Source organism: Epinephelus moara, chromosome 4 (assembly GCF_006386435.1).
Source record: "Epinephelus moara isolate mb chromosome 4, YSFRI_EMoa_1.0, whole genome shotgun sequence".
In the NCBI taxonomy this organism is placed as follows: Eukaryota; Metazoa; Chordata; class Actinopteri; order Perciformes; family Serranidae; genus Epinephelus; species Epinephelus moara.
The window spans coordinates 26,147,997-26,172,536 of record NC_065509.1 but is presented as its reverse complement, the minus strand read 5'-3'; the positions used below and the strand labels follow the sequence as shown (position 1 = coordinate 26,172,536).

Genomic DNA, 24,540 nt, shown 5'->3' with positions numbered 1-24,540 from the left:
TTAGATAGATTGTACTTGTTTTCTTACACAGTTCAATGTAGTGTTCACCTGTTAGAGAGCTGAAAATGTGGCACAGTGGTTCAGTGGGTAGCATTGTTGCCTCACAGCAAGAGGGTTCCTGGTTTGAACCCAGGGTTGGAGGTTCGAACCCACTGTGGAGGTTGCATGTTCTCCCTGTGTCAGGGGGGTTTTCTCCAGGTGCTCCGGCTTCCTCCCACAGTCCAAAGACATGCAGGTTAGGTCAACTGGTGACTTTAAATTGGCTGTAGGTGTGAATGTGAGTGTGAATGTGAGACTCTATGTGTTAGCTGTGCGATAGTCTGGCGACCTGTCCAGGGTGTACCCTGCCTCTCGCCCAATGTCAGCTGGGATAGGCTCCAACCCCATGACCTGTAACAGGATAAGTGGTTAATGACAATGAATGAAGGAGGGCTGCGGAGGTGTGCGTAGAGAAAAAAAATTGAACAGCCATGTGAAATAGGATTGAGCAGCACGGTGCCTACAGGGGCAAGTGCGGCTTCTGTGGTCAGTGTAGCAGCTCCAGCTGATTATAGAGATCGCGCTTTGCTGCGGGCATGCAGCAGCAGGCGTATCTGTGCCCCATGGATTTTGGTTGTAACATTTCTTCATATCTGTTACGCCAGTTTAATGTCTTCATATAGGTTCTATTCAATTTAAACTATTAGAAGTGAATATAGTACCACACTGCAAATAAGCTCCACACATATGTTGCATTGTTAGTGATGTTACATGTTTACTGATGGAGAAAAAAAGCCTCTTTTACATGGAGGTTAACAATCTGACTTCTTTTATGACCACCGAGCAGGTTTGAGGCTCTTTTTGGGCTGTGTGGTGTGTGTCAAATCAGTGGATATCTGTCTGGAAATACTGCAGATCATTCCAGTAGTGTCACAGAACTGACACTGGATCCAAGACTGAAGTGTCAAGATCGATCTGCAGACGAAAAACCTGAGATTTCATCCCATCAGTTCCTTAAAAGGAGAAAAGTCTCAATATTAGATTAAATGTGTTGCTGTTTCTGTGTGTGTGTGTGTGTGTGTGTGTGTGTGTGTGTGTAGAGGTGGTGGTCCAGCTAGGTCTTATCACAGCGTTGGTATTCACGCTGAGAGCAGCACGCTGAGCCTCATCAGAATGTGTGGTATCGTCAGCGTAGGCTGTAGAGGCTGGTTAAACAACATCTCGACCACGTCTCCCTCTGTTTGCGCTCAGCTTCTGTTTGTGAGGTCCTCTGTTTCCTCTATCTCCCCTCTCTGCCTTCAGTTCAATACACTTCAATTCATTTACCATTTATTTAATCAATGAGTCCAATTGAAATATGTTTTCAGAGACCTGGGAGGGGAAAAAAAACATTCATTAACTTGACAAAGAAAGCGCACACAGTATGACTCGTTCCCTCAGCTACATGGGAGAATGAAAACATGAAAACTATTCTGTACAAAGCAATTAGAAACAGCGAAAGACATTGTTGCTATAAACCGAGAGTGACAAAGGAAATTAAATTTGTGGACTTTTTAATTTGACAAAGGTGTGTGGTACTGGAAAGAGTCGTAGTGAAATATGTATGTGAGAATCTTTTTAAATCACCTGGTAGAGAGATATGATTCATCCTCTGGCAGCCATATTGGAGGTCATCCACTCTTGGCAGTGGCAGCAGCTTATAATACTGTTTGGTACCTTGCAGGCAAGTTGGCTAGCAAAACCAAACCAACCAGCAGACTTCTTATTTTATATCCAAATGTATTTTTTCAACTTACTGACTTCCTAATTAAAGACAAACTAACCGAGGTCATTTAGCTTACCAGAATCTTTCAGCTCTCTGTCTGGAGGGCGATCGCCGGGGAGCTGAAAGATTCCCATTCAAGTTAGCAGAGTGCTAAACTGTAAGTCAGCAGCTCAACAGGAGAAGTCCCTAGTGTGCCTGCTTTATGGGCTCACTAATTTGGAAGATGCGGGTAGTTAAATACTGGAAAGTCTAACTTTTCTTAAGTCTTATGCACCACTGAGCATCTTTATTAGAAAATGAACGTGCCCTGTCTCCAACGCTGTTTTCAGTGCAATTTCTACATCATTGAGAGACCCCTGTGGTCCCTCTGCCTCTGCTAGAAGACTGATGCTGCGGGAGTTTGAGCTCCACATCAAGGACATTTGATGAGAGGCTGCCTATACACACACAGACAGGGCTAAATGTCAGTTTGTTGATTCAGCGGGGAGTCGGGATGGTCTGGGATCAGACACACACACACACACACACACACACAAACAAGGTGACCACCTTGGCCTAACTTTTCAGCCCATCCAACACTCGGTGTTGGATGCTAGCTGCTACCACTGTGTCAGCTCATGCTCACCGGGCAGATGTTGAACTGACAGAAGTGTGTCTAACCTGTGTTATGGCAGCAACAGAAAGTCTGCTGATCCAGCAGGGAGTCGGGATGGTCTGGGATCAGGCACACACACACAGTGTCCACCTCGGCATGACTTTTCAGTCCTTGAATCTGCTACAGCTGACAACAATGAGCAAAAGCCAAAGCAATTTTCACCCTGCACCTTGCTCCTCCTTTTGTCGCTGAGCACTTGGAATCAGTACAGGAATGAAGTCGGGGGCTTACGGCCAAACTCAGCCATTTTTCAGTTTATTCCATACTAACTGGCACCTACTAAAACTCTTGATCACTGATGATGCAGAGATAACAAATGACACCGACGTTGTTAAACCATTGGCTCACAAGCCTTGTTAGAACGTCAGACATCTTCCACAGAGATAAAAATAACACTCATTTCAAACCTGTCTCTCTCTTTTTTTTTTTAAATGATTACTTTACAATTATAATCTGAAATACTGAGCGATACTTTTATTCCACACCTTACTTAAAGCTCTGCGGATGCATTCTTTTTTTTAATTTTTATTATTCGTCTTCATAAAAATGTTATCAACAAGGCCTTTAAAAATTACTCGCATGCAGCATCTAAACCAGTGACAGCAGTTCCTTTATGGCCTCCCAGGTGTGCTGTTAAAATCTAACATTAAATGCTATTACTATACTGTATATGGGAGATAAGAAAGGGAGCAGTTTACTGAATGCTGAGTGAAGTTAAAACTAAATATGAATTCAGTCTGTTATGGGGCGAAACATCGCTGACTGAGATGTGAAAAACATGGCCTACATTCTACCAAACATGCTCACAATAACAGTTTGGCCTTTTGATGTGAGGCTTCCTGTTCATCCTCTTGTGTGTGTTCTGTTTTCCTGGCCTGAGGGGAACTGGTCCGACCCACCTGTAGCTGGGAGATCCCCTGATATTTAACACATATACAGTAAGAGTAGGGTTTATTTTTTGCTTCTAGATATGTTTATTTTCATTTTCTTCTGTTATAAAATCACATCAAGGAAACATACAGTAGCAATACAACAGTTTAACACCAGAAATACGTACACACCTACAGGCACACACTCCACATGCACAGATATTCAGATAGAACACAAATAAACACAAAATATTTCCCTAATTTTTTCCCCTTTTAGATAAGACCTACATTTCCAGCTTTCATAATGTTCATGTACTGTTCCCAGAGCTGAACAAAGTCTTTCTACTTGCCCTTAGCAATGTAAGTTGGTGTTTCCAGACTGGTACAATCTGAAAGCTTCTTTATCCACACTCTCAATGATGGAGCATCCACATTCTTTTAGCAGTGTTATAGCTCTCCTGGCTTGAAGAAGTCCAAAGTCCAGAAGTTTGGTCTGTTTGGATGTTTGTAAAAAGTCCTCCAGATATATTCCAAGTACATAGAGATTGACTTTTAAAAGGACTTTGGTATTAAACACCTCCGACCAACCTAATTGTCAATAAAAAAAGTTGACTTTGTACGTATTTGCAAAGCATGGATTTGTTACATGTGCAAGCAATTATCATGTAACAGATATATTGAAACTTTATGTTTCAACAGTGCTGTGATTAACGGGGTTAGGTTTAGGTACAAAATCCACTTTGTTATGGTTAGGAAAGGATCATGTTTTGGCTTAGAATATCTGGTTTTGGGAGCAAAATCACAGCATTTTTGAGTTGCTGTTGCTGCTTTTTGTGGCACTATCCCCGCTGAAAAAACACTGATGGGTTCCTGTAAAGCATTCCCACTTAAGGCCTAAAAAGCCAGTGGAAATGCAGTGATGATTTGCTGAAACACAGCTGGTTTTGTTGTGTGTTGGCCTCAAAAAATGGTCTGACGTGGTCTGCAGTTTGACAGGCATGTTGCTTAGTTGTGCCGTCACCCACTGTCCCCTCCACCTCCCAATGACAAAGTCAGCCCATGACCTACCTCACTTTAGAAAAATCGATATGATACATATGAAACGTACAAATGTAACATATTTGTGGTTGCAGGAAAGTACAATGCCATCGTTTTCTGTTCTCTTTCTTTGCAACTGGGCTGCTCTGACAAACAAGTCTTGAATCTTCGGACATTCCCATATGTAGAGAATAAAGTACCTTTCTTGTTTAAGCATTTAGTACAAAATTCATATGGAGTGTAACCAGGCATATGGTGAAGGTTTGACAGGAGTTATGTACATTCTCATTAACAGTTTACATTGAAATAATTTAAACCTTGTATTTATTGTCTGTTTTTGCACTTTTAAACAAGCGTCTTTTCAACCTGTCACATTAATATCTTTTTATATATCCATTTTCCAAGCGTTTAGTTCATCTAGTGTGTGTTCTGTAGGCTACTTTATGCCACCTATATGCTGTAATATTTAGATATATGGCCCTTCTATCCTTAATGAATGGGTTTTGTCCTCAAGTTTTGATAAAATACAAATCATCTGTTCATATTTCAATGGCATGTAGCTTTTTAACTTTAGATATTAAGGGAAATGTTTTTTAGGGATTTGATACCTCTGACATAATTGATCAAAAGGAAGCAAAGCTCTGTCTACATGAAGGTCTATCATTTTCCCGAATCGTTTTATATTCCATGACCCAAATCCTCCATCTTTTTCAAGGAGTCAGGTTACTTGTCATAAAATAAATGACAGTGGCTTGTTTTAGTTTTAAGCTTCTGATTTTTCTTAAGAAAACATCACCGGGAGCAGTTTGGTGTCAGGAAACAAAAACTTATAAATACCAGGTGTGACAGCTGATTGCATCAGTCAGGCTAACTGAGTCACAGGCCTACACAGAGGTAAAATAGAGTATCAGCACCACACATAGTGAACGGGACATTAGAGAGTTGTGTGACTGCAGAATTGGTGACATGGTTAAAAATAGCATGCATTAACAATGTGACATGGGGGCACCCAGCTCAGTGGTTAGAGTGGGCATCCCATGTACAAAGGCATTGTCCTTGCTGCAGTAGCCATGGGTTTTGATTCCAGCCTGCGGCCCTTTGCTGCATGTCAGCCCCCCTCTCTCCCCCTTCTAAAACAACAATATGACATCTGTACATTAAATTTGGGTTTGATTACATAACGATGGACTTTGGCTGACATTTTCAGGCACTTGTGTATTATTAAGCACTGAGTTGGATATATTGGAGCTCCAACTTTCCCCGTCATAATTATGCATTGACACTGACGTGAAAGCTTTTTACGAGTCGTAAACTTGAAATTTACGATAACTCTCACATGACATGAACTCAGCATTAATCTACCTAATCAAAAGTCATCTGTTCCAGCCACAGACTGTGTAAAAATGATGGACATAGCTGCTGTGACATCACCCACTGATTTGTAGATTGTTTTGAAGCCTCGAGTTCTGCGTTTTTGTGGTCGCCATCTTGAATTTTTCAAGCCAGAAGTGACCCTAGGATACGAGGGTGACGCTGGGGAGAAGCAAGGGTGGATCTGACCAAGAGCCTGAGGACACAATCTGCAGACAGCCTGTCACTCAAAGCACTCACACCCCTCAATCATGCAAATCTTTAAGTCGTGATAAAATTTAAAAGAGTCAGCTTTATAAAAATTCATCCTCTGCACTGTTATAAAGGTGGAAATTAGCTACAGAGACCAAACACATTTTTGTACCAGGCTGTAAACATTTTAATTTCTGCTGTTAAGTTGGGCATTTTAACATGGGAGGTCTATGGGGGCTGACTCGCTGTTGAAACCAGCCTCAAGTGGCCATTAGGGGAACTGCAGTTTTAGGCACTTTCATGTTTGCTTCATATTTCAGCCCCGAAGGTCACTGCTCGGTTCCAGTCAATACACAAGTTTCACATTTACATGAACTGACACTATATTTGTGATTAGCATGAAGAAAGTTGAACATTTTATTGTTAATGGAATAGACAATGGGAGACGGTTCAGGATTAAATATTTCCATGAACTTTTTATGTCAACACTAGAACCACATTTCCTGATTTATATTTTTAATTAATTCTGATAAAAGTGAGACTGTATTAAACATGACTGCCATTATACACCCTGAGTAAATGTGGAATCTGACTGGGGGAGATTAAACTCAAGATATATTTTACTGCTATCTTTGTATCTGTCACACTGTGGTAAGAAGTGTTTCATCTTCTCGTCTCTCGCTGTCTCTGCAGATGTGATCCACACTGTGGGGCCGATTGCACAAGGAGGAGTGGGAGAGGGAGAGAAGAAAGCCTTGAGGTCGTGCTACAAGAACAGCCTGAACACAGCGACCAAAAACGCTGCACGCACTGTGGTAAGGACGGAGGGGTGAGGAGAGGGGGTGAGGGAAGCTGGGGATGGTTGTTAGGCAGAAAGTGGGAGGAAGAGAAGAAGGATGAAGAGATACTGAGCTGTTTGTCATTGTGGGTGAGAGAACGAAGGTGTGCAGAAACCTGAGAGATTAGATTAAAACAGAGAGGTAGAAAGAAGAGAACCACTCCAGACTGGGACACGGAAAAAAGTGAAGAAAGCAAAAAAGACAAAGGCAAGAAGTAGAAGGGTGAAGGACTGAGACGTGTAAAAAAATATTCTACCTGCAGCTAAAGTCAAAAAAGATCCTTCACAGAAAGATTTTTCAAAGGAAACTATATTCAAACTGAGATAGATGGAGGGAGAGAAACAACAGGAGCTGCAGGTTGGATTGTTGAGTTGTAAGAAGGTTTTATGAAACACACCAGGCGGGAGGTTTCACAACAGAACGATGTGTTAAAGTCAAAGAAAAACACCAAAGTGACATGAAAATAAAGTCAGAGGTACGGTGGAAGAAAGATAAATGCTGTCTGTTTGTCGTTTCACTACTCGAGAGTGATGTAGAATTTATTATTAGCAAACAGTTTGCATTTTTAATTACAGCATTAATTATGATTTTCTTCAGTCATTCAAAATCTGCATTTGTGTCTTTTTACCTTTATAATGTGTATATATGTGCAGGGGTTATCACAATGTGTTTATTTGACTGATACTGTGAAATGAAGTCAAGTGCGTTTTTATTGATATAGCCCAAAATCACAGATTTGCCTCACAGGGCTTTACTGACACTGATAAAATCTCCTCCTCTTCCTCAGTACAACCTCACTCCTATCAGGCTACAGTGTTGTGTGTTTTAGCCCTCAAAGCTTTTTGTTATTGGTTCACTTCCATTGACTTTTATGTTTACCTTTCGCCTTGAGGAACCTGTGAGTCGTGTCTCCTCTCAACCCGAGTTGCCAGCTCTGCAATCTGGTCAAACTAAGAGATCTGGAGACACAGAGAGCATCCTGGCATCTGCTCGTACCGCAGTATTTGACAGAAGGTTGAGAATCTGCCAGATTTGATTTACTTTGAAGTTTATTGGCTGCTCTTCTCATCTCAGGACCAGTGGTGTGCCACGAACCTGCCTGACATGGATCCCAATGACTTAATATTATAATGCATAAGATTTTTACATCATAACCCTTTTTTAACTTGACATTTTTCAGCAGTAGGGATTCAGTGTGTTTACATCCAGTAATTACTTCACTGTTTAACAGTTTGTTGTTGGCATGGTCTGTATTTCCTGGGAAGGTTTTCAAATTAGTCACTAACAAGGGATTCACAGGGAATTATGCACTTAAATGTTTATGTTTTTTTTTTTTAATATTAAAGGATGGGTCCATCTGCATTCTTTTTCGTGTTGTTCAAACGAGTACTCCCACTCAGCCCTTAGCAATCAGCGGATGACTGGTGCCCTCCCATCCCTCAAAACCCCAACACATGCAGTTTGCTTACAGTGTAGCATGGAGAGTGAGGGAAGTTTTACACCACCTAAATTAAGAGTTCCAATATATTATTTCCATGGCCGAGGAAAGTTTAATCAATATTTGTGAATAAGAGCTACTCTCTCTCAAAGCCAGAACCCAGAGAAGTAGGTCCCAAACTTGTGATGTCATAGGGCATAAAGTCTGGAGCTGCTCCATAGACTATGAATGAATGGGAGCCTGATTTTGTGAATTCAAAGAATCTTTGTTTTCTTTTTTTATGTCTAAATGTGCTTTATTCTATTGTGTTGAAGCAGACAGGAGTACATTTACTGAGGCTTGAAAGCTAAGCAACACACTGCTGTGGACGCTACATTAGTTTAGTTCAGAAAGTTGCACAATAAAACCAACTTACTGATCAGAGACAGCGGCAGACCAACTCCTCATGGTCTGCGAGGTAAAATTAGGCCCTGATCACACAGAAAGTGTTTTAGCAGCTTTTTGTAATTGTTGAAGCTGTGAGATTGAAGCTTTTTGCTCGCTCGGTTTTAGTGTTGCGATGCGCCTCACATTTCTATGCTCTAGGCACCTGGCGTTTTTGCCAGAGCGCTCTGAACTTTTTTTTAGTTTAGAAAAATTAATCTCAAAGCGGAAAAACGCCCCACGTCATCTCTTTTTTCATCATCTTTTTCCCCATTGTCCAATCGAATGATTTGAGAGGTGGGCCTTCTGTGGCGGTCACGACAACAGGTTTGAAGTTGGTAAACTGTGGAGGAGAAACTGGTGGTTGCACAGAGCTACACGGCACTCATCGTGATCCACCCTCTTCATTAGGGTCTCATGTACCCACACATATCTCTGTTTCCCTGTGTCCAACTAACGATTTGATGACAGCCTCTCACCCTCAATCAGAGCTACAGCCAGTATCCTTTGCCTCAACATTTTAGTAACTAGATACTAATTACTGTAAAACATAATAATAACATGAACTGTAAACTGATTACACAGGAAGGTTAGAGCAAAAACGCCGGCAGAAACACTAGGCGTCAAGAGCACAGAAATGCAAAAACGGCAGGCAAAAAGCTTTATTCTCATTAACAACAATTACAAAAAGGCGCCTCCAGCTGCTAAAATACCTTCTGTGTGATCAGGGCCTAAGGAGGTGATGGTGTGGTTGCATGGCAACAATAAAAAGGCACAGCAAGTGGGGTTTTTGTGTTTGTTTGTTTGTTTGTTTGTTTCTTTTTATTTTTTTAAAAAAGCAGCAAAGTGTATTTTTGCCACCTAAAAAAAAGGACCACCTAACACGTTTATATTTAAACAAAATTAAGTTTAAGTGTATGCTAAATTTAGATTATTTTTACTGCTTCACCTTGCCATCAGACAGCCCCCTCCATTTAGGAACTGAAGCCATTATCAATGCTCTCCTCAAAGCCACCAGACTACATCGACAAAAACAATAATTTTACTTCTCAGAACATGAGAGTTGCTCATCTACTGCCACTTCAATTGGTTGTGTCATTATGTGACTTACAGAACAAAATCAACATGGTGTCCACAGCAGTACATGGGTTTATATATGGATACAACATCATGCAGTAACCTACGTCAGGTCATGTGAGAAACGTTTTTCAAAGGGTTTGGGAAAATAGCATTTTGTCACTACACTCTTTCACCAAAATCTGAATTTTGGATGAGAACACACCAGGAACACTACTGAAAACCTTACTAGACTAAAACATACCGTAGCCCCCTGTAAGAGTTTGATAATTTGTTTTCTCCATTACACATAAATACATATTTAACAAGGAAAACTGTAAAAAAAGTGCAGCATAACAAAATAACCCAGAACCCACAAGATACAGTAAGTACATCATATACATTCTTCATACAAGCCCTCTCAGGTGGGAGCAAGTTACTATTTACTAAATGATCAAACCTTTGGGCAGTGGTCCTCCAGGCCCTTATCAGAGTCTTCTAACAGGCAGGCTGCCCATTCAATGTTCAGCAGGTCCTGGTATTCCTCCAGCCATGAATCCCTGGAGAAGCAGGCTGGTTTACGCTCCCTCAAAAGAATGAGTCTTTTAGTAGATAAGCAACCCAATGTCCAGAGCCAGTCAGCAGTGACTCCAACACTATTGTCTGGCTTCAGGCCCAACAGGCATGCTATGGCAGAAACTGAAAAATTAAACTTGAAAAACTCCGACATAAGGGATATCACTTCTAAACCAGAGTGTGCCAACAGCTGGACGGTCCCAGAGCAGGTGGAGTAATGAATCTCTATCGTACCACCATAAATCTTGGTATTTGTCATCCATCTTGGATAATGTGACAAATATGCGCCATTCAGAATCTGATATCGTAAAATCCTTAATCTCACACATTTAAAGGAGCTCAATGCCGACCTCCAAATTGTGTTCCACTGAGGAGCAGTTAATGATGGACTGAGGTCAAACTCACAAGCCAGCTGGACAGGAGAGTATCGTACTGTAATTGTATCTGATTGATCGAAGGCTTCTCATTTACTGTTCGTTCCCCTGCAGCCGCTTCAGAGTTATGTTTAGTTACTGCTAATGCAAACAGAACATTTTGTCCTTTTTAAAAAATCTGTCCAAAAACAATACTCACATGCTCATTTGTACATTGAAAAAGTTACTGATGTTTGAAGGTGTCCCTGCTGCCTGTGCTGGTCACAAAGAGGTACCTCTCTTAATGAACATCCATGTGAGTGACAAGGGACAAAATCTGCAGTCCTTGTTCTGTGTACAAATGCATGCTGAGGTTTGGCTGAAACTATTATGAGACTTTAGCCGCCTGAAATAGAAAAATCAAATGGCTATCTTCCAAAGTTTTACAGTGTTATAGCGGCAAATTATCTCTCTGTTTTTCTCCATACTGTGTTCCCTGCTGAGATGGATTCGAGGGATTGTAGCAAAAGGAGGAAATTTGACACTAAAAAGCCTGAAACTTTGGAACATACCCTCTTCATTTGGCTGATTCACACAGCTGAAGTCTCATATTGTATTTGGCTTGAAATAGCGATCTCTTCACAGACAGTATGTGTAGGAAGAACAATTAAACAGGGTTTCCGCTTTAATGGCATTGAATTTATTAATCAAAAAATAAGGCTGTAATTAGTATTAAAATGTCTTAAATCAGTCTTTCAAATGTCTTAAAAATGCCAAATGTGAAGTAGGATTTTTAAACTGTTTTTCTGACATTGCACTGTTAAACCTCAAAATAATCTTTAGCATCTTTTTTTATTAAAATATAATTTACTGATTGCGTCTTGCATTAATAGCACCAAATGAAGTCACATTTTATGTCAAAATAAATATTTGGTCAAAATTGTCCATATCCCTAAGTAAATATGATAAGTAGAGTCTTCATTTTTTGTCAATGTAACATTCTTCTTAAAGCAGTGGTTCCCAATTTGTTCAGCCACAATGTCCAGATTTCTCCTTAGTCATTAGTTCGAGGTCCACACAGTTTAATATATTCAGCGTCATACTCACATTCGGCCATGTTGTTGAGCTAGTTTGCTGCTTCTGTCAAGTAGCTGTCTGTTAGTCACTCACTCTACAGCAGAAAACGACACTTCAAAATTAAAGCTCTGTTCTAGAAATTTACTGTACTGTTTTTTTTACAAACTTGACACGTTTGCGAGTCACTTGCGGTCCATTCAGAGTGGGCCTGCAACCCACTTTTGGATCATGACCCATCAGTTGGAACCACTGTCTTAAAGGAATACTTTAACCACGGAATGACCATTCGAGAAAAAACTATGTTTTTCTCACGCCTCCACAGAACACAGCGAACATATTGATTTATGGATTGATTAGGGACCATGTTTAACAACAGCAAACTATAGCCCTTTTTACACTGCCAGATTTTCAGCGAATGTTGGGCTGTTTTGCTGGCAAGCTGCGAGCTTTTAGACACACAGAGCCGGATTGGCGAGTTGATCCGAGGCGCCCAATTTCCCGCTGCGTAGGGGTAAACATATTGGCAGAACCTTTTTGGTTTAAAAAGAACAAGCAGCCTTCCGCCACGGGAGGGGCTGTTGATGACTTGTGGGAGGAGATGTTGATGATGCCGCACGTGCGACCCACTGGCGGTGGACTAACAGGAAACAGCTGATAGCAGGAATGAGCAGATTGTAGTAAGAGTGAAACGCAAACCTGACAGACACTGTAAAGATGAGCAACTGGGGAGACAAGGAATTGCGCGCCCTCCTTGTCCTCGCAAACGAAGAGGCCATTAACCGTCAAGTGATGGGAAAGGTGAAGAACGGGCCAACTTATGAGAGAATCGCCGAAGGACTGACCAGCCGCGGCTTCCCTCCCACGTCACTGTTTACGTCACACGCTGAGCTACACGTTTTGTTACTTGCTCACGCCCCCCATTGCCCTGAAAAAGGCGCATTCTGTATAAACAGAAGTAGGTAGGCCGCACTCCCCAATTTTGCTTTTATACTGCCAATGCTGAAAAAAGACTGATTGGGCTTTCCTGCAAATTTGCACAATTCCTGTTTAAAAATGGCTTAAATCGAAACATTCATTTCCAAACTCTCACACAATGTGTACAGTACAATCAAAGTCTCATTTATCCAGTCGTATGTTCATTACCTCCCAGCCACATGCATTTATGCTAAAACCTTTCTATATAAAACTTCTCTATGTTTTCTTCAAAACCAGACTACAGGACTCCTTTTTTTTAGTGAAAAATGCATGTCTTTGTAAGGACTGAGCATACTAGATAAATGAGACTTGAATTATACTGCACAAGTTATGTGAGAGTTTGTAAACACATGTTTTGATATAGTTTTACTGTTCTTATACATGTCACCCAATCAATTAACAAATCAATATGTTTATCGTTTTCTGTGGAGGCATGCAAGAAAAACAAAGTTCTCTCCAAATTCAAGGTTACAAGACATGACTAAATGATTTACAAATGGGTATTTTGTGGGTGGAGGTATTCCTTTAAAATTCATTCCGACTGGCTTTAAATATTAAACTTGCCTTAAGCTGTAGGAACCCAGATCAACCAACAGTGCTGTCAAAGTACATACAGAATATATGTGACCAGCATTTTTTTAAAATTCTGTTTTGGTGGGCATTTTATGCTTTTATTACTCAGTGAGAGGTGAAAGATGATAGATACAGAGGGTGAGAGAGATGCAACAAAGGTCCCCAACAGGATTTAAAAACAAAAAAACAAATACGATTCGAATTGGACACGTTGTGTTTCATGATTGGCGTCTTAACCCCTAAGAGAATAGTTTTAAGACATACTAGGGAGAAAGAAAATTCCTTTAAAAGCACTCAGCTGCCGAAACACAGGTGGCTATTATTGTGAAAAGGCCACAGTGAGCTGTTTAAGTGCTGCTGGCGAGAGGCTCTTACTGTCATTTTTGAAAACCAGCTCCTCTCCAACCCGTTGTCACTCAGTGTAACAACTCCTTTTACAAGTCTGTCCTGTTGTAAGGTAAACTGATCACGGTCACTCACAGCATGTTGAAAAATATCCAGTTATTTACTGTGTTTATGTGACACAATTATTGTCTTTATTCTATTTGCCTGTTTTTCCCGTACAGGCCGCAAACCTGACCAAAGTCTGAGAGAGTAGAAACCGAGCACAACCCAAAGGAAATTCAGTTTTCTATGTCAAATCCAACATGAGCTTGACACCTTTACTGTAAGGAAAGCACTCTGCTGTGGTGTTATTGCTGGGACATGCAGATGATCCTCTTTACACCACCACGTCCATTTCCTTGTGTCAATTTGACAACAAACAGAAAGGTTTGGGTTTGAAGGGAGCTACTGCCTCAAGCGATGGAGTTCAAGTATCTCGGGGTCTTGTCCACGATTAAGTGTAGAATGGAGCATAAGATGAGTCTGCGGTTTGGTGCGGCTTCTGTGATGATGGCAGGCGCTGCGCCGGACCGTCATGGGGAAGAGGGATGATGGTCATGAGCTCTGGGTAGTGACCAAAAGAATGAGATCGTGGATACAAGCGGCTGAAATGAGTTTCCTCCGTGGGGTAGCTGGGCTCAGCCTTAGAGATAGGGTAAGGAGCTCGGACATCTGGAGGGAGCTCGGAGTAGAGCCGCTGCTCCTTCGAGTCGAAAGGGGTCAGTTGAGATGGTTCAGGTATCTGATCAGGATGCCTCCTAGGCGCCTCCCATTGGAGGTGCTCAGGGCACGTCCCACTAGTAGGAGGCCCCAGGGCAGACCCAGAACATGCTGGAGAGTTTACATATCTCATCTGGATTGGGAACACCTTGGGGTCCCTCAGGAAGAGCTGGAAAGTGTTGCTGGGGAGAGGGACGTCTGGGGTGCTTTGCTTGGCCTTCTGCCCCCGAGACCCGGCCCCAGATAAGCAGATGAAAATGGATTGATGGGTGGATAGAAAGGTGACTTAGCCATATTGGTGGATATTAACTGGGAAGTGAAGCATTAAGGACCATGTCAAGTTGGCGGAACCTGACCTGAACCCGAAACCAAACATCATTTGTAAATATTTGTCCGAACCCGGCCCCTTGGATCCCATAAGGCTTAGGTTGTGGATCCAAGCTCTATTACATGTAACTTTGAACGTAACTCCTGCACTGTTAAACCACACTTCATAAGAAATCACTGGTATTACCAAATCAACCAGGACAGAACTGTTACAGATTATAACATTATGAATATAGAATATTAGAATATATTTGTCATATTTTCCCTAATAATGGTAACCACGCCCACCTTTATAATTACTATAATAATGTCTGGTTAATGGCTGCAGAAGGAAAGTCTTGTACACCGGTAACAAAGGATGATCGACAGTTTGGTCTTTAAATAGAAGTGAAAGTCAGACGGAAAAGAAAAGCTGCCAAAAAATACAATCAGGAGAAAGACTCCATTAAGATCCAGCAGAGAGTGTGATTCCTGTGCATTGGTGTGTGTGTGTGTGTGTATGTGTGTGTGTGTGTGCGTGTGTGAGCATGTGAAATGAAAGCTAGCTGTTACGTGATCATCAGCAATAGACTGTAACCATTGTGTTTGTCATCTTTACTCCGCAGGCTTTCCCCTGCATCTCCACTGGAATTTACGGTCAGTGTCTGTATTGATGTCTGTGTCTCCTCCTTACACCAGAACAAATGCATGACATTTTCATCTGTTCAGTGTGTTTGTGTGTGTTATCATCATTTTCATAGTTTTACTTCAAGTGTTTTTGTGTTGCTCAGGGCTTCATACTCCAGCTGATGATTTTTCCTTTGAGTGAGAGAAAAAAAACAACCATTTTCATCCAACAATAACAACAATATATCTTTGTACTTGTGATTACACGCTGCACACACACCGGCTGTGTTTTTGCCATCACACGCTTGTTTCTAGTATCAGTCTTTCTGTTTAACCAGAGTGCTGAGCCACCCCAGTGCCACTTGTCACATTATCTTCTGCAGCCCAGAGGTGGTTCTCAGATTAAGGCCTTGGATTAGGACCAGCAGATTAAGATAGATTAGGCCAGAGATTGTGTCAGATTGACGGTAATCCCCCTTCACACTGGCAGGAGAGAGAGTTAAGGATAGTGCTTAAACACTCCCCGGGGTGGTTTGGGTGTGAGGGCCTGTTGTCAACACTTCTCCCCTGTTGCTAGAGAGAGGAAAAGGCCAAAGTTCTGATTGACTCAGTGTGTTATCCGTGTCTTCCTCTCCCTCGCGCCGGTTTCACGATATCTCTCTGTATAGCTTGTTGTCTCCTTCTACTTGTGAAGTTTTTTTCTGTCAGCTGGGCTCATTTTAAACGAGGAAGGAGAAACAAACTGTACTGTGGAGTATTTTATGTTACCTAACAGCTGGTAAAGCATGGCACTCCTCCTTTTATCAGCCAACTTTTTGATGTGATGAAAGTGGAAAATAATGGAGAGGTTGTGCCAGCAGCGCTGCCAGCCAATCATATTAGTAGTTTTTAATAATGGCACAAACTTAGAGCTCTCAGAGAAAAACAAATAAATTTTGATTAAAACTGAGCAACCATTAGTGGAAAAGAAGTCCCCAACGTACTTAACAGACATCCCAATTTCTCACCAAATAAATACTGACTCTTTACACAGGTGTTTTCAATCAGAGTGATTGAAAACACCTGTTCAGACCTTATTAGACCTCGTTACAGTTTAGGTAGGAAGACCTATGCTGTGTACTTAACTCAATGTACCGAAAAAATTAGTAAATATGTTTTGGAGGAAACACCAATTGCTGCCTTGATTAATTTCAGTAGCAACACTTTTCTTCCAGTTCAGGAAATGTTCTTGTGCTTCACAGGAGACGTTGTGAGACATCAGAGTGGATAGTGGATGTACAAAAAGCAGGATTTTGAGAGTTTGCATCCTGTGTCATGCGTGTGGTTCAGCCAGGGCTACAAAAAAACAAAACAAATAAATAAACAAAAAAGACACTTGCATTGAGGTAAGAAAAAGATCATGACTAAACACATCCTGTGTTTTGCCCAGGATATGTAGGCAAACACAGTTGACTGGGATCTATTCTTGCTTCAAACTGTCTGCATGTAAACATAAAAATAAATCATAAATCATACTTTAAAGCTGTTTCTCAGGATGCCCCAAGGCATGTGTCCTTTATCCTCCTGAGACCCCAACTTTTGTTAGGTGTACATTTTTACTTTCTCCTAGGTCTTTGTGATTCGTAGGACCTGGTAAATATAAAGGAACTACACATTGTCAATGACAATAAGGCATCTAAGCCATCTTGTTTTTACATGGATTAGTTTATTGTTGTCTTACTAGCGGACAACAGGCCTAAGTTCAGCAGAATGAAGTGTAAGGTCAAGTAGACTCAAAATGTAATGTCCTTATATGAGGACACAGGGTCTCAGGAGGATATACAAAAAGTTGAGTCCTTACTGCAGCAGTGCGGTGTGGAAATGCGGTCTGCATGAGAATTTTCCACATGGTAACTATGCCCACCAGGTCCAGTGCCAATTGTCCGCATTGCTGTGTTCCAAGTTCCAAACATTCGGTGAATGAGGCTGAATGAGCACTGTGTAGTGGAGGGCATACACGGGTACAGGGGTTGTACCCACTTTTTTTTTTTTATCTGGCTGTTTACAGTATACCCACCTATCAGCCAAAAAGCCATTGGAATATTACTACACCACTGCAAATGAGTGTCCACTCCACACAACACAAACCTATCCAGACAGAAATGTCTATGGGGCTAACTAGACTAATCAGATTCCAGATTTGATGCTAACACTAGCTGTTGTAGTTAGCCACGTTTAGTGACCACCATATAATGTTAGAAGCTGCTGGCCGATCTCAAGTCACTTGTTGTTCTTCATTTGGTTATTGAGGTAGTCATCACAATGTTTGTGGTACAAATTAGGAAACTGCAATGATGCAACGTTCCCCCATTTTGGGAGCACACTAGCTATGAAATGGAGGTATGACATCAGATGTATAACATGGTTTTAGTGGTCAAACATTTATTTCCACAGACAGAAATCTGCTGAAATCGAGGGCCGCCCAAACATTTTTTTCTTCCTGCATCAATGTTCTACAGGACTGTGCAAGCATTCATAGACCCCCACAGAATCAATTTTTATAAATTTCTGTGCAAAGTTTTTGGATAAAAATCCGTGCTTGGTGTGAGACAGCGTTAAGTATTCATGAGTGTATAATGTAGTAAACATTTTGGCTTCTTCACAAATACTTTCTTAAAAGGTAAACCATGCAAGAATTGTCAGGTATGCTGATGATACTGTTTGAAAACAGTATCATCAGCAAAAGTGAAAGTGAAATAAAACTCCATTTGTATGGCAGTATTTGTGTTTTTTTCCTGCACTGTCCCCACAATTTTTGTAGGATTTGTTGGATGCATTCTGCTCACAGTCTGTCACCTGGTCACTACTTTTTTATAAAGTCCCATCCTCACCTGTGTGCTGAACCCAGGAATGTCCCGAACATAGAAAATAAGGAGAGAATAATAAAATAAAGTCAGAGGGCAGAGTCTCTGCAGACAAATAAACCACCACAAACTTCTAGTGAGTCATAAGTGGTGATTTAGAGTCAATACATTGTTTTTTAGGGAACGTCTTGCACAGTATAACTTCTAAACCCTTTCTCATTAGGTTGATTAAACTTAATCTGAATGGCATCATGTTTTATTCAAACACATTTGTCTGAAATAGACGTCTATGAATGTCCTTTCTTAAAAAAGAGTGAGGCAGGTGTCACTCAGTCTGCACACACCCACACACTTCTGAGAACAGGCAAAGAAGTGAGAGAACCTGTGTAGGTGGGCCACATTTGTTCATGTTAAAGATGCTTATTCATCAGATGAACAAGACTATTTGTCTTTAACATAAGCTATAGAAAGGCAAATGTTTTTCCCATCAAGCAGTAAAATAGTTTATATAGAGTAACATAATGGGCCCAGTTTGACATATTACATTACATCCCTCTCTGTGTGTGTGTATTTTGATGTTGAAACAATGCATTGTTCAGTGCTAATTTGCGTCCCCATGTATTCCCCTTTGCTCCCATATTGAGCACTCTCTCCTGGTGTATAGAATAATTACTGTATAATCACTCAGTATGTGTTTGTTTGTGGCTGAGTTGTTTGGCCAGATGATCAGTTTTACTGCCTTTGTGCTGCGTCTCCAGCAGTGGGGATAATTTTCCAGAACTGAAAGGTCTCGGCCGCTGAATGAATATTGAAGAAGCGCCGTAGTCTTTCTCCATCTGTCTCCTCGTAACCAACAAGTGTGTTATGTCTGCACCTTGGCGGAATAGGCGAGTGGAGATGAGAGGAAGTGAGAAAACACAGAAGAGAGTGTTAGAATAGTGGAAAGAAGAAAAGATACCTGTCTCGGAAAAAAAACCTGGTGCAGAGGACAACCTGACGCAAACACAAAGATCTGTCACTGCACCTGTTCTTGCAAATTATGTGTATATTTTTGTTTGTGTAGGATATCCACCTGAGCAGGCTGTGCACGAGGCGTTAGCTACTGTGAGGGAGTATCTGGATGAGCATCACGACAAGGTGCGTATGTATGTGTGTATGTTTGTGTCTGCATGATTGGCAATTTTTCCCCACCATTTCCTCAAGGTATTATTCTTTTCACAGCTGTTGTGTTTGTTTTCTGGTGGGAGCGAGGAGAGGGGTGCATTGAGAAAACACACACACGCAGCGACACACACACATACATTTAAACACACACTCCCAAGTTCTGGCTCTCATGCTCATGGCCAAGTCTGCGTTTTAATTGGCTCCTTGCGGGACTAAACCCGACTAACACAAACACACATGCACACAGACACACTTTCTCTCCGGAGGAACAGCGAGCGGAGAAAAGACAAAATGATGGAATAGATGACTGGAGGGGAGGGATGGAGGGGGAGAGGGGGGGCTGATGGAAGATTGGAACAAAGAGGAAACTTTCCAATCAGTCGTTAACACGCTCTAAACTCTCCTCCCCTCTTCCTCCTTTACTCCTCAGGTCTCCTCCCACTCCTCTTTTCAATCTTTCTCTCTGTCTCTAACCACCGTGCTGTATCACCTCCCAGAGAGGGTGTTGACAATGTTATTGTTAGCGCCAGAGTCTCCTGAGTCTCTGTAGCAATACCAGTCGACTGATGCCATCAGCCGAGCTCCACAAACCAACATGAAACATCACATGCCTCACCGTGGAGGACAACAGTCAACAAGACTTAAACGGCTGAATTCAAGACCAGAAAGCCAAATGAACGAGCCTCTTATTTATATTCTGCACAGACAAACTTCCACTGTGTTTTTTTTCTCGAGAGGAAAAAAAAAAGTTTTATTGTGAACAAATGACATGGTGAGACGGAATTTATTTGCATACATATAAAGTGAGAATGTTCACCAGAGGAGATTTATTCTATAATTGAACCCGCTCCATTTTGCATTTTTTACACTGTGTTTTCTTGGGTTTACTCAGGCTTCCAGAGCTGTAATGTAGAAAATGAAATTGAAAATTACACACACAGTCAGAAACACAAATGGACTCAAGACACAGGGCAATGTGCCAACACTCTGCATCAAGTGTAATAATAAAAAACATGAATCATTTATTTGTAAATCACCAACAAAACCGTTGCAAGAAAGTAAAACCCAAGGCAGCTCATAAGTTTCATAGTTGTTATATTTTACAAATTAAATTCACAGGCGACCAGAAAGTTCCGACAAAACTGATTTATGACATTTGAGAAAACGGCCTATCCCACAAGATCTATTAGTGGCTGTTATGGGGATTTTGATCACACGATCTTCATCAGCAGATGTAAAGAAATAAAGATTTGGAACAAAGCCGACACTCTGTCTGTCCTGCGGTTTGCTTCATATGTCTAGATAAGCGTGTTTTTTGACGGTTTCAATTTCTCTTAGTAAGTGCTGTGGATGCTGATTTGTCTCACAATATGGAGCGTTAACTCCAGTCCCACGCTTCATTGTTTCAGACAGATAAAAGAATTGCTGAATGAATGAGAGACTGCATTGATGCAGACGGAACAGAGGCTCTCTGTACTGTTTGCAGTTTACAAAGATAATAATGATAATGTCACCAGATTTATGGACGTTCTTAGTGATTTTTGAAAAAGTGGGTACTTCATTTAAAAGAAAGGGTAGACAAAAGCAGCTTCTCATTTCCGTACTATTTTTCAGAATGAAATGACAGCTGTTGTTAGCAGATTATATCATCTGTAGCTAGCTAGTTAAGTCCAACTGGCAAGTTTAGCAAGCTGTTAATGAGCTGCAGTGTGACGTGTCTGGTGTGTGCGAGGGGCGGCACTTGACACCCGCCACATGACGTGTTTCCAGCTTCCCTCTTCCTATCTAAAGCTAACCAATCAAACCAACAAAGGCAGTGAGTACAAGCCAGTTAGAGGGAGAGTAAAAAACAAAGCAAAGTAGGGGAGGCAGTAGCTCAGTCCTGTCTTGGGAACCAAAGTGTTGCCGGTCAAGTCCCCGTACAGACCAAGTAAGGAGCATGGACTTGTAGCTGGAGAGGTGCCAGCTCGCCTCCTGGGCACTGCCGAGGTGCTCTTGAGCGAGGCACTGAACCCCCAGCTACTCAAGGCGCCTGACCAAGGCAGCCCCCACACCCTGACATCTCTCCCATTAATGCATGTATAGGTCCTGTTTGTGCATGTGTGTGTACTTCGGGCCTGTGTGTATTTGACAACAGAGTGAAAAATATTGAATTTCCCACTGGGGATTAATAAAGTATATCAATCACTGCCTGGACAGACAACAGAGATAATGTTTCTTTGAGATAATGAAACACTGTGTTGTGAGACACTATGTACCGTGCTGGATCACAGGGAGGTGGTCAGGGTGGATGGCAGACATACAAAGAGCAGAACTGTGACACCAGAATCACACATTAGCATCCAGACTGAGGATGTATAAAGAGAACTGGATACAGCGTTGGAGGCAGGACCCTGCTCATTCCTATGACAATTGCTCAGTGGCAAATGAAGCCAAAAAACTTCAACTTCTGGGATATAAAATTACCTGTATCAAAATGTCTTTTCGGGCCCAATGGGATCATGTGACGGACCCAGAACTTTGAATTTCACGGTTTATGTAAAATTGGCTTCAAAGCCCGGCGCTGTTCCTGGAGGCTTGGTCAAAACTCCTGAGATTTAGGCAACAAAAGCACTTTGGTGTAAGGCAAGGATAGTGATTTTAATTGAATGTTAATAAAAAAGTAAATTAAAAGAAAATGCAGTGGTCACTATGAGTAGATAGTGTATTGCAAACAAATGAAATACGATGTCAGTGAACATTTTGCTGATAGCTTTAATATCAGCATTTTTGCAACTTGCCAGGTACAGGGCGAGTGTGCCTCAGAGGTAGAGGTCGACTGCTAATCAGAAGATCAGTGGTTCGATCCAAGGCTTCCACACATTGAAGTATCTTTGGGCAAGATACTGAAGCCTGATGGCTGATGGCTGTTCCATCGGTGTGTGAATGCAAGTGAATGGTTACCAGAGTTGGGTAAGGGTTACTTTAAAAGTAATCAAATTACTTTACTGCATTACTTTTTTGAAAAGTAACCAGTTACTTTACTGCGTTACTCCCTGAGAAAAGTAACTCGAATACTACTTGAATATTCTACATTTCCTATTGGGCAATGGACCACAGGGCGCTTTTTATCTCCAAAATTAAAGTTATGGACCACTTGCCCTTCACTGAGATCCAATTCTCCCATCACAGCCGTCACTTTGACCAGTAGAAACACAGAACCATCTGCTGCCGTAGACAACTGTATGACAACAACACCCCAGCGTTTTTAATATTTCCTCTAGGGATGTTACCACACAGAGTAAAAGGGGGAAATGATGGTGTGAAACAGCAGAGGCACTTTGTCAACCCGCTGAGTTAACGTTACTGTCATTAGCATCAAGCTAGCAAACAATGGTACATCCTCACGGTCAGACATAAAGTAATAACATTAACAAATAGCGGCGGGGCTTTTACTCACCACAACTGCAGAGGCTACCAGCTTCATGTGAAACAGACTACATTATAGACGGTCCGTTATTTATTAATCCCTCTGTATCTTTATATTTTTACTTTTTATCCACTCCCGTTGTCTTTATAAAGTTAAGACATGTCAAACTCAACACTTCCTGAATTTGTTTCAAATTAAAAGCCCCTTATAACCTCGGCTGGGAGAATCCCTCCATTTTCTAAATAGGCTTTTATTGTGAAACATTTGCAGGAACTTGGTTGTGAAGGATTCAGTAGCTTGAATGTTTACGTACGGTGCTTCAAATGTAGCTCCTGCCGTCTGCTGGCGCTTTTTACGTTACTACAACAACATGTCGGCTGGCACATGAACAGACACACAGTGACTCAAATAATAGTAAAAGTAATAAAAATAGGACAAGAATAATCCGATGACATCACACACGTCGTGAAAGACGATCGGGGATAATTAAGTACCACTGTGTAGTGTGTCATGTCTGTCGGCCAAGTCACAACACGATTTTATGACTCCACAATCGTGTAATGTGACATAGTGACTTTCAGAATGGGCAGAAAAGTCGTATAGTGTGTACCAGGCATAATGCAAGTCCTAAATCTGACCTGTCTGTCAGCGAGTCCTCCTCCATCTATTAAGCTGTGGGGATTTTTCTGACGATCCTGCAGAATGTTTTAGACTCCACCGTAGACAATGGCAGCATTTCTTCTACCACGTAGCGAACCACAAGCTTCATGGCTTCTTTCGGACTGATAGGTTTAACGTTATCTGCGTTATTAGAACCAAAAGATAGTCGTTGCTGTTTCGAAGCTGAAGGACCAGCGTTCTAAAAGTAACGGAATTAACTGATGTCTTGTTTGAAAATCTACTCAAGTATTTGATTACTCAAACAGCAAACTAATGCGTTAGGTTACTTGTTACTGCAAAAAATAATCAAAGTATTCTAACGTTACTTTGTAACGCGTTATACCCAACTCTGATGGTTACTGAGTAGCAGCAGCATGTACGGTAGCCTAGCGACATGTAGTGTTGAAGCGCTTTGAGTGGTCAGAAGACTAGAAAAGCACTATACAAGTGCAGTCCATTTACCATTAATTAGCAACATTTCCTCATTGTGTTAATAGAAAACGTTATTTGCATTATGTTTCCTTCAAAGACACATTTGCTGTTCAGTTATATATACTGTACATGTAACTTCTAGGAGACAGAGCTGACTTGACAGGCTTCTGCATCGGGAAACACGTGCTGGCTGTGACGTAACCAGTAATTCCACAGTCTATTCACTAATGATATGCTAACTCCTTTGAACATCTACATTAGAGTTCCATAACTGGGCAAACTCCATCTGCTGCTAAGGATCCTGTGGTACGATAGAAATCTCCACAACAGCTACTAAATGGACCTTGTGGTGACTTTGTTTTCTCAACAACTGTTTCCATGTCATAAAAAAATCATAACAAAACATTTTATTTTACCTTTACTCCGTGCACACTAAAAGCTGGTAAATTACAATACAACATGTACATTATAAGCCTAATAGTTAAAGGAGTGTCAGTGAGGGGAGAATCTCTGCCGGATGTGAAAAATAAATGTTGCCATTGTCAGATTTTGTGTTTGAGAAGAGAATATTTAGATGCTCTGAGTTTCCCTTAAAGACAGACAGTTGTGAGAGAGCCCATTACATTCACTTGATGTTATTGTTAGCTTTAGCATCTCCAGGGTCCCTGTTGCAACAGTATCAAAACGAGCTCCCCGCTGCTCCCCTTTTCTGGAGGCCATTTTGCATCTCTCCTCACAAGCATTTGCTTTAATTTGAATGAGGGAGGCTGAGAAATGGCGCAAGTGGAGGCAACTCAGTGTGGAGGTTAGAGATTT

At 41.4% G+C, this 24,540-nt stretch overlaps 1 protein-coding gene across 3 annotated transcripts in view; it reads left to right on the top strand.

Annotated features, from left to right (window-relative positions):
• macrod1 (mono-ADP ribosylhydrolase 1) overlaps positions 1-24,540 on the top strand; it is a 160,516-nt gene that overhangs the window by 124,689 nt on the left and 11,287 nt on the right. For all 3 annotated transcript variants that reach the window (XM_050043212.1, XM_050043213.1, XM_050043211.1), the window contains exons 6-8: positions 6,563-6,684; positions 15,216-15,246; positions 19,123-19,196. In XM_050043212.1, coding sequence (XP_049899169.1) covers positions 6,563-6,684; positions 15,216-15,246; positions 19,123-19,196 — 227 coding nt within the window. The remainder of the gene's footprint in view (positions 1-6,562; positions 6,685-15,215; positions 15,247-19,122; positions 19,197-24,540) is intronic.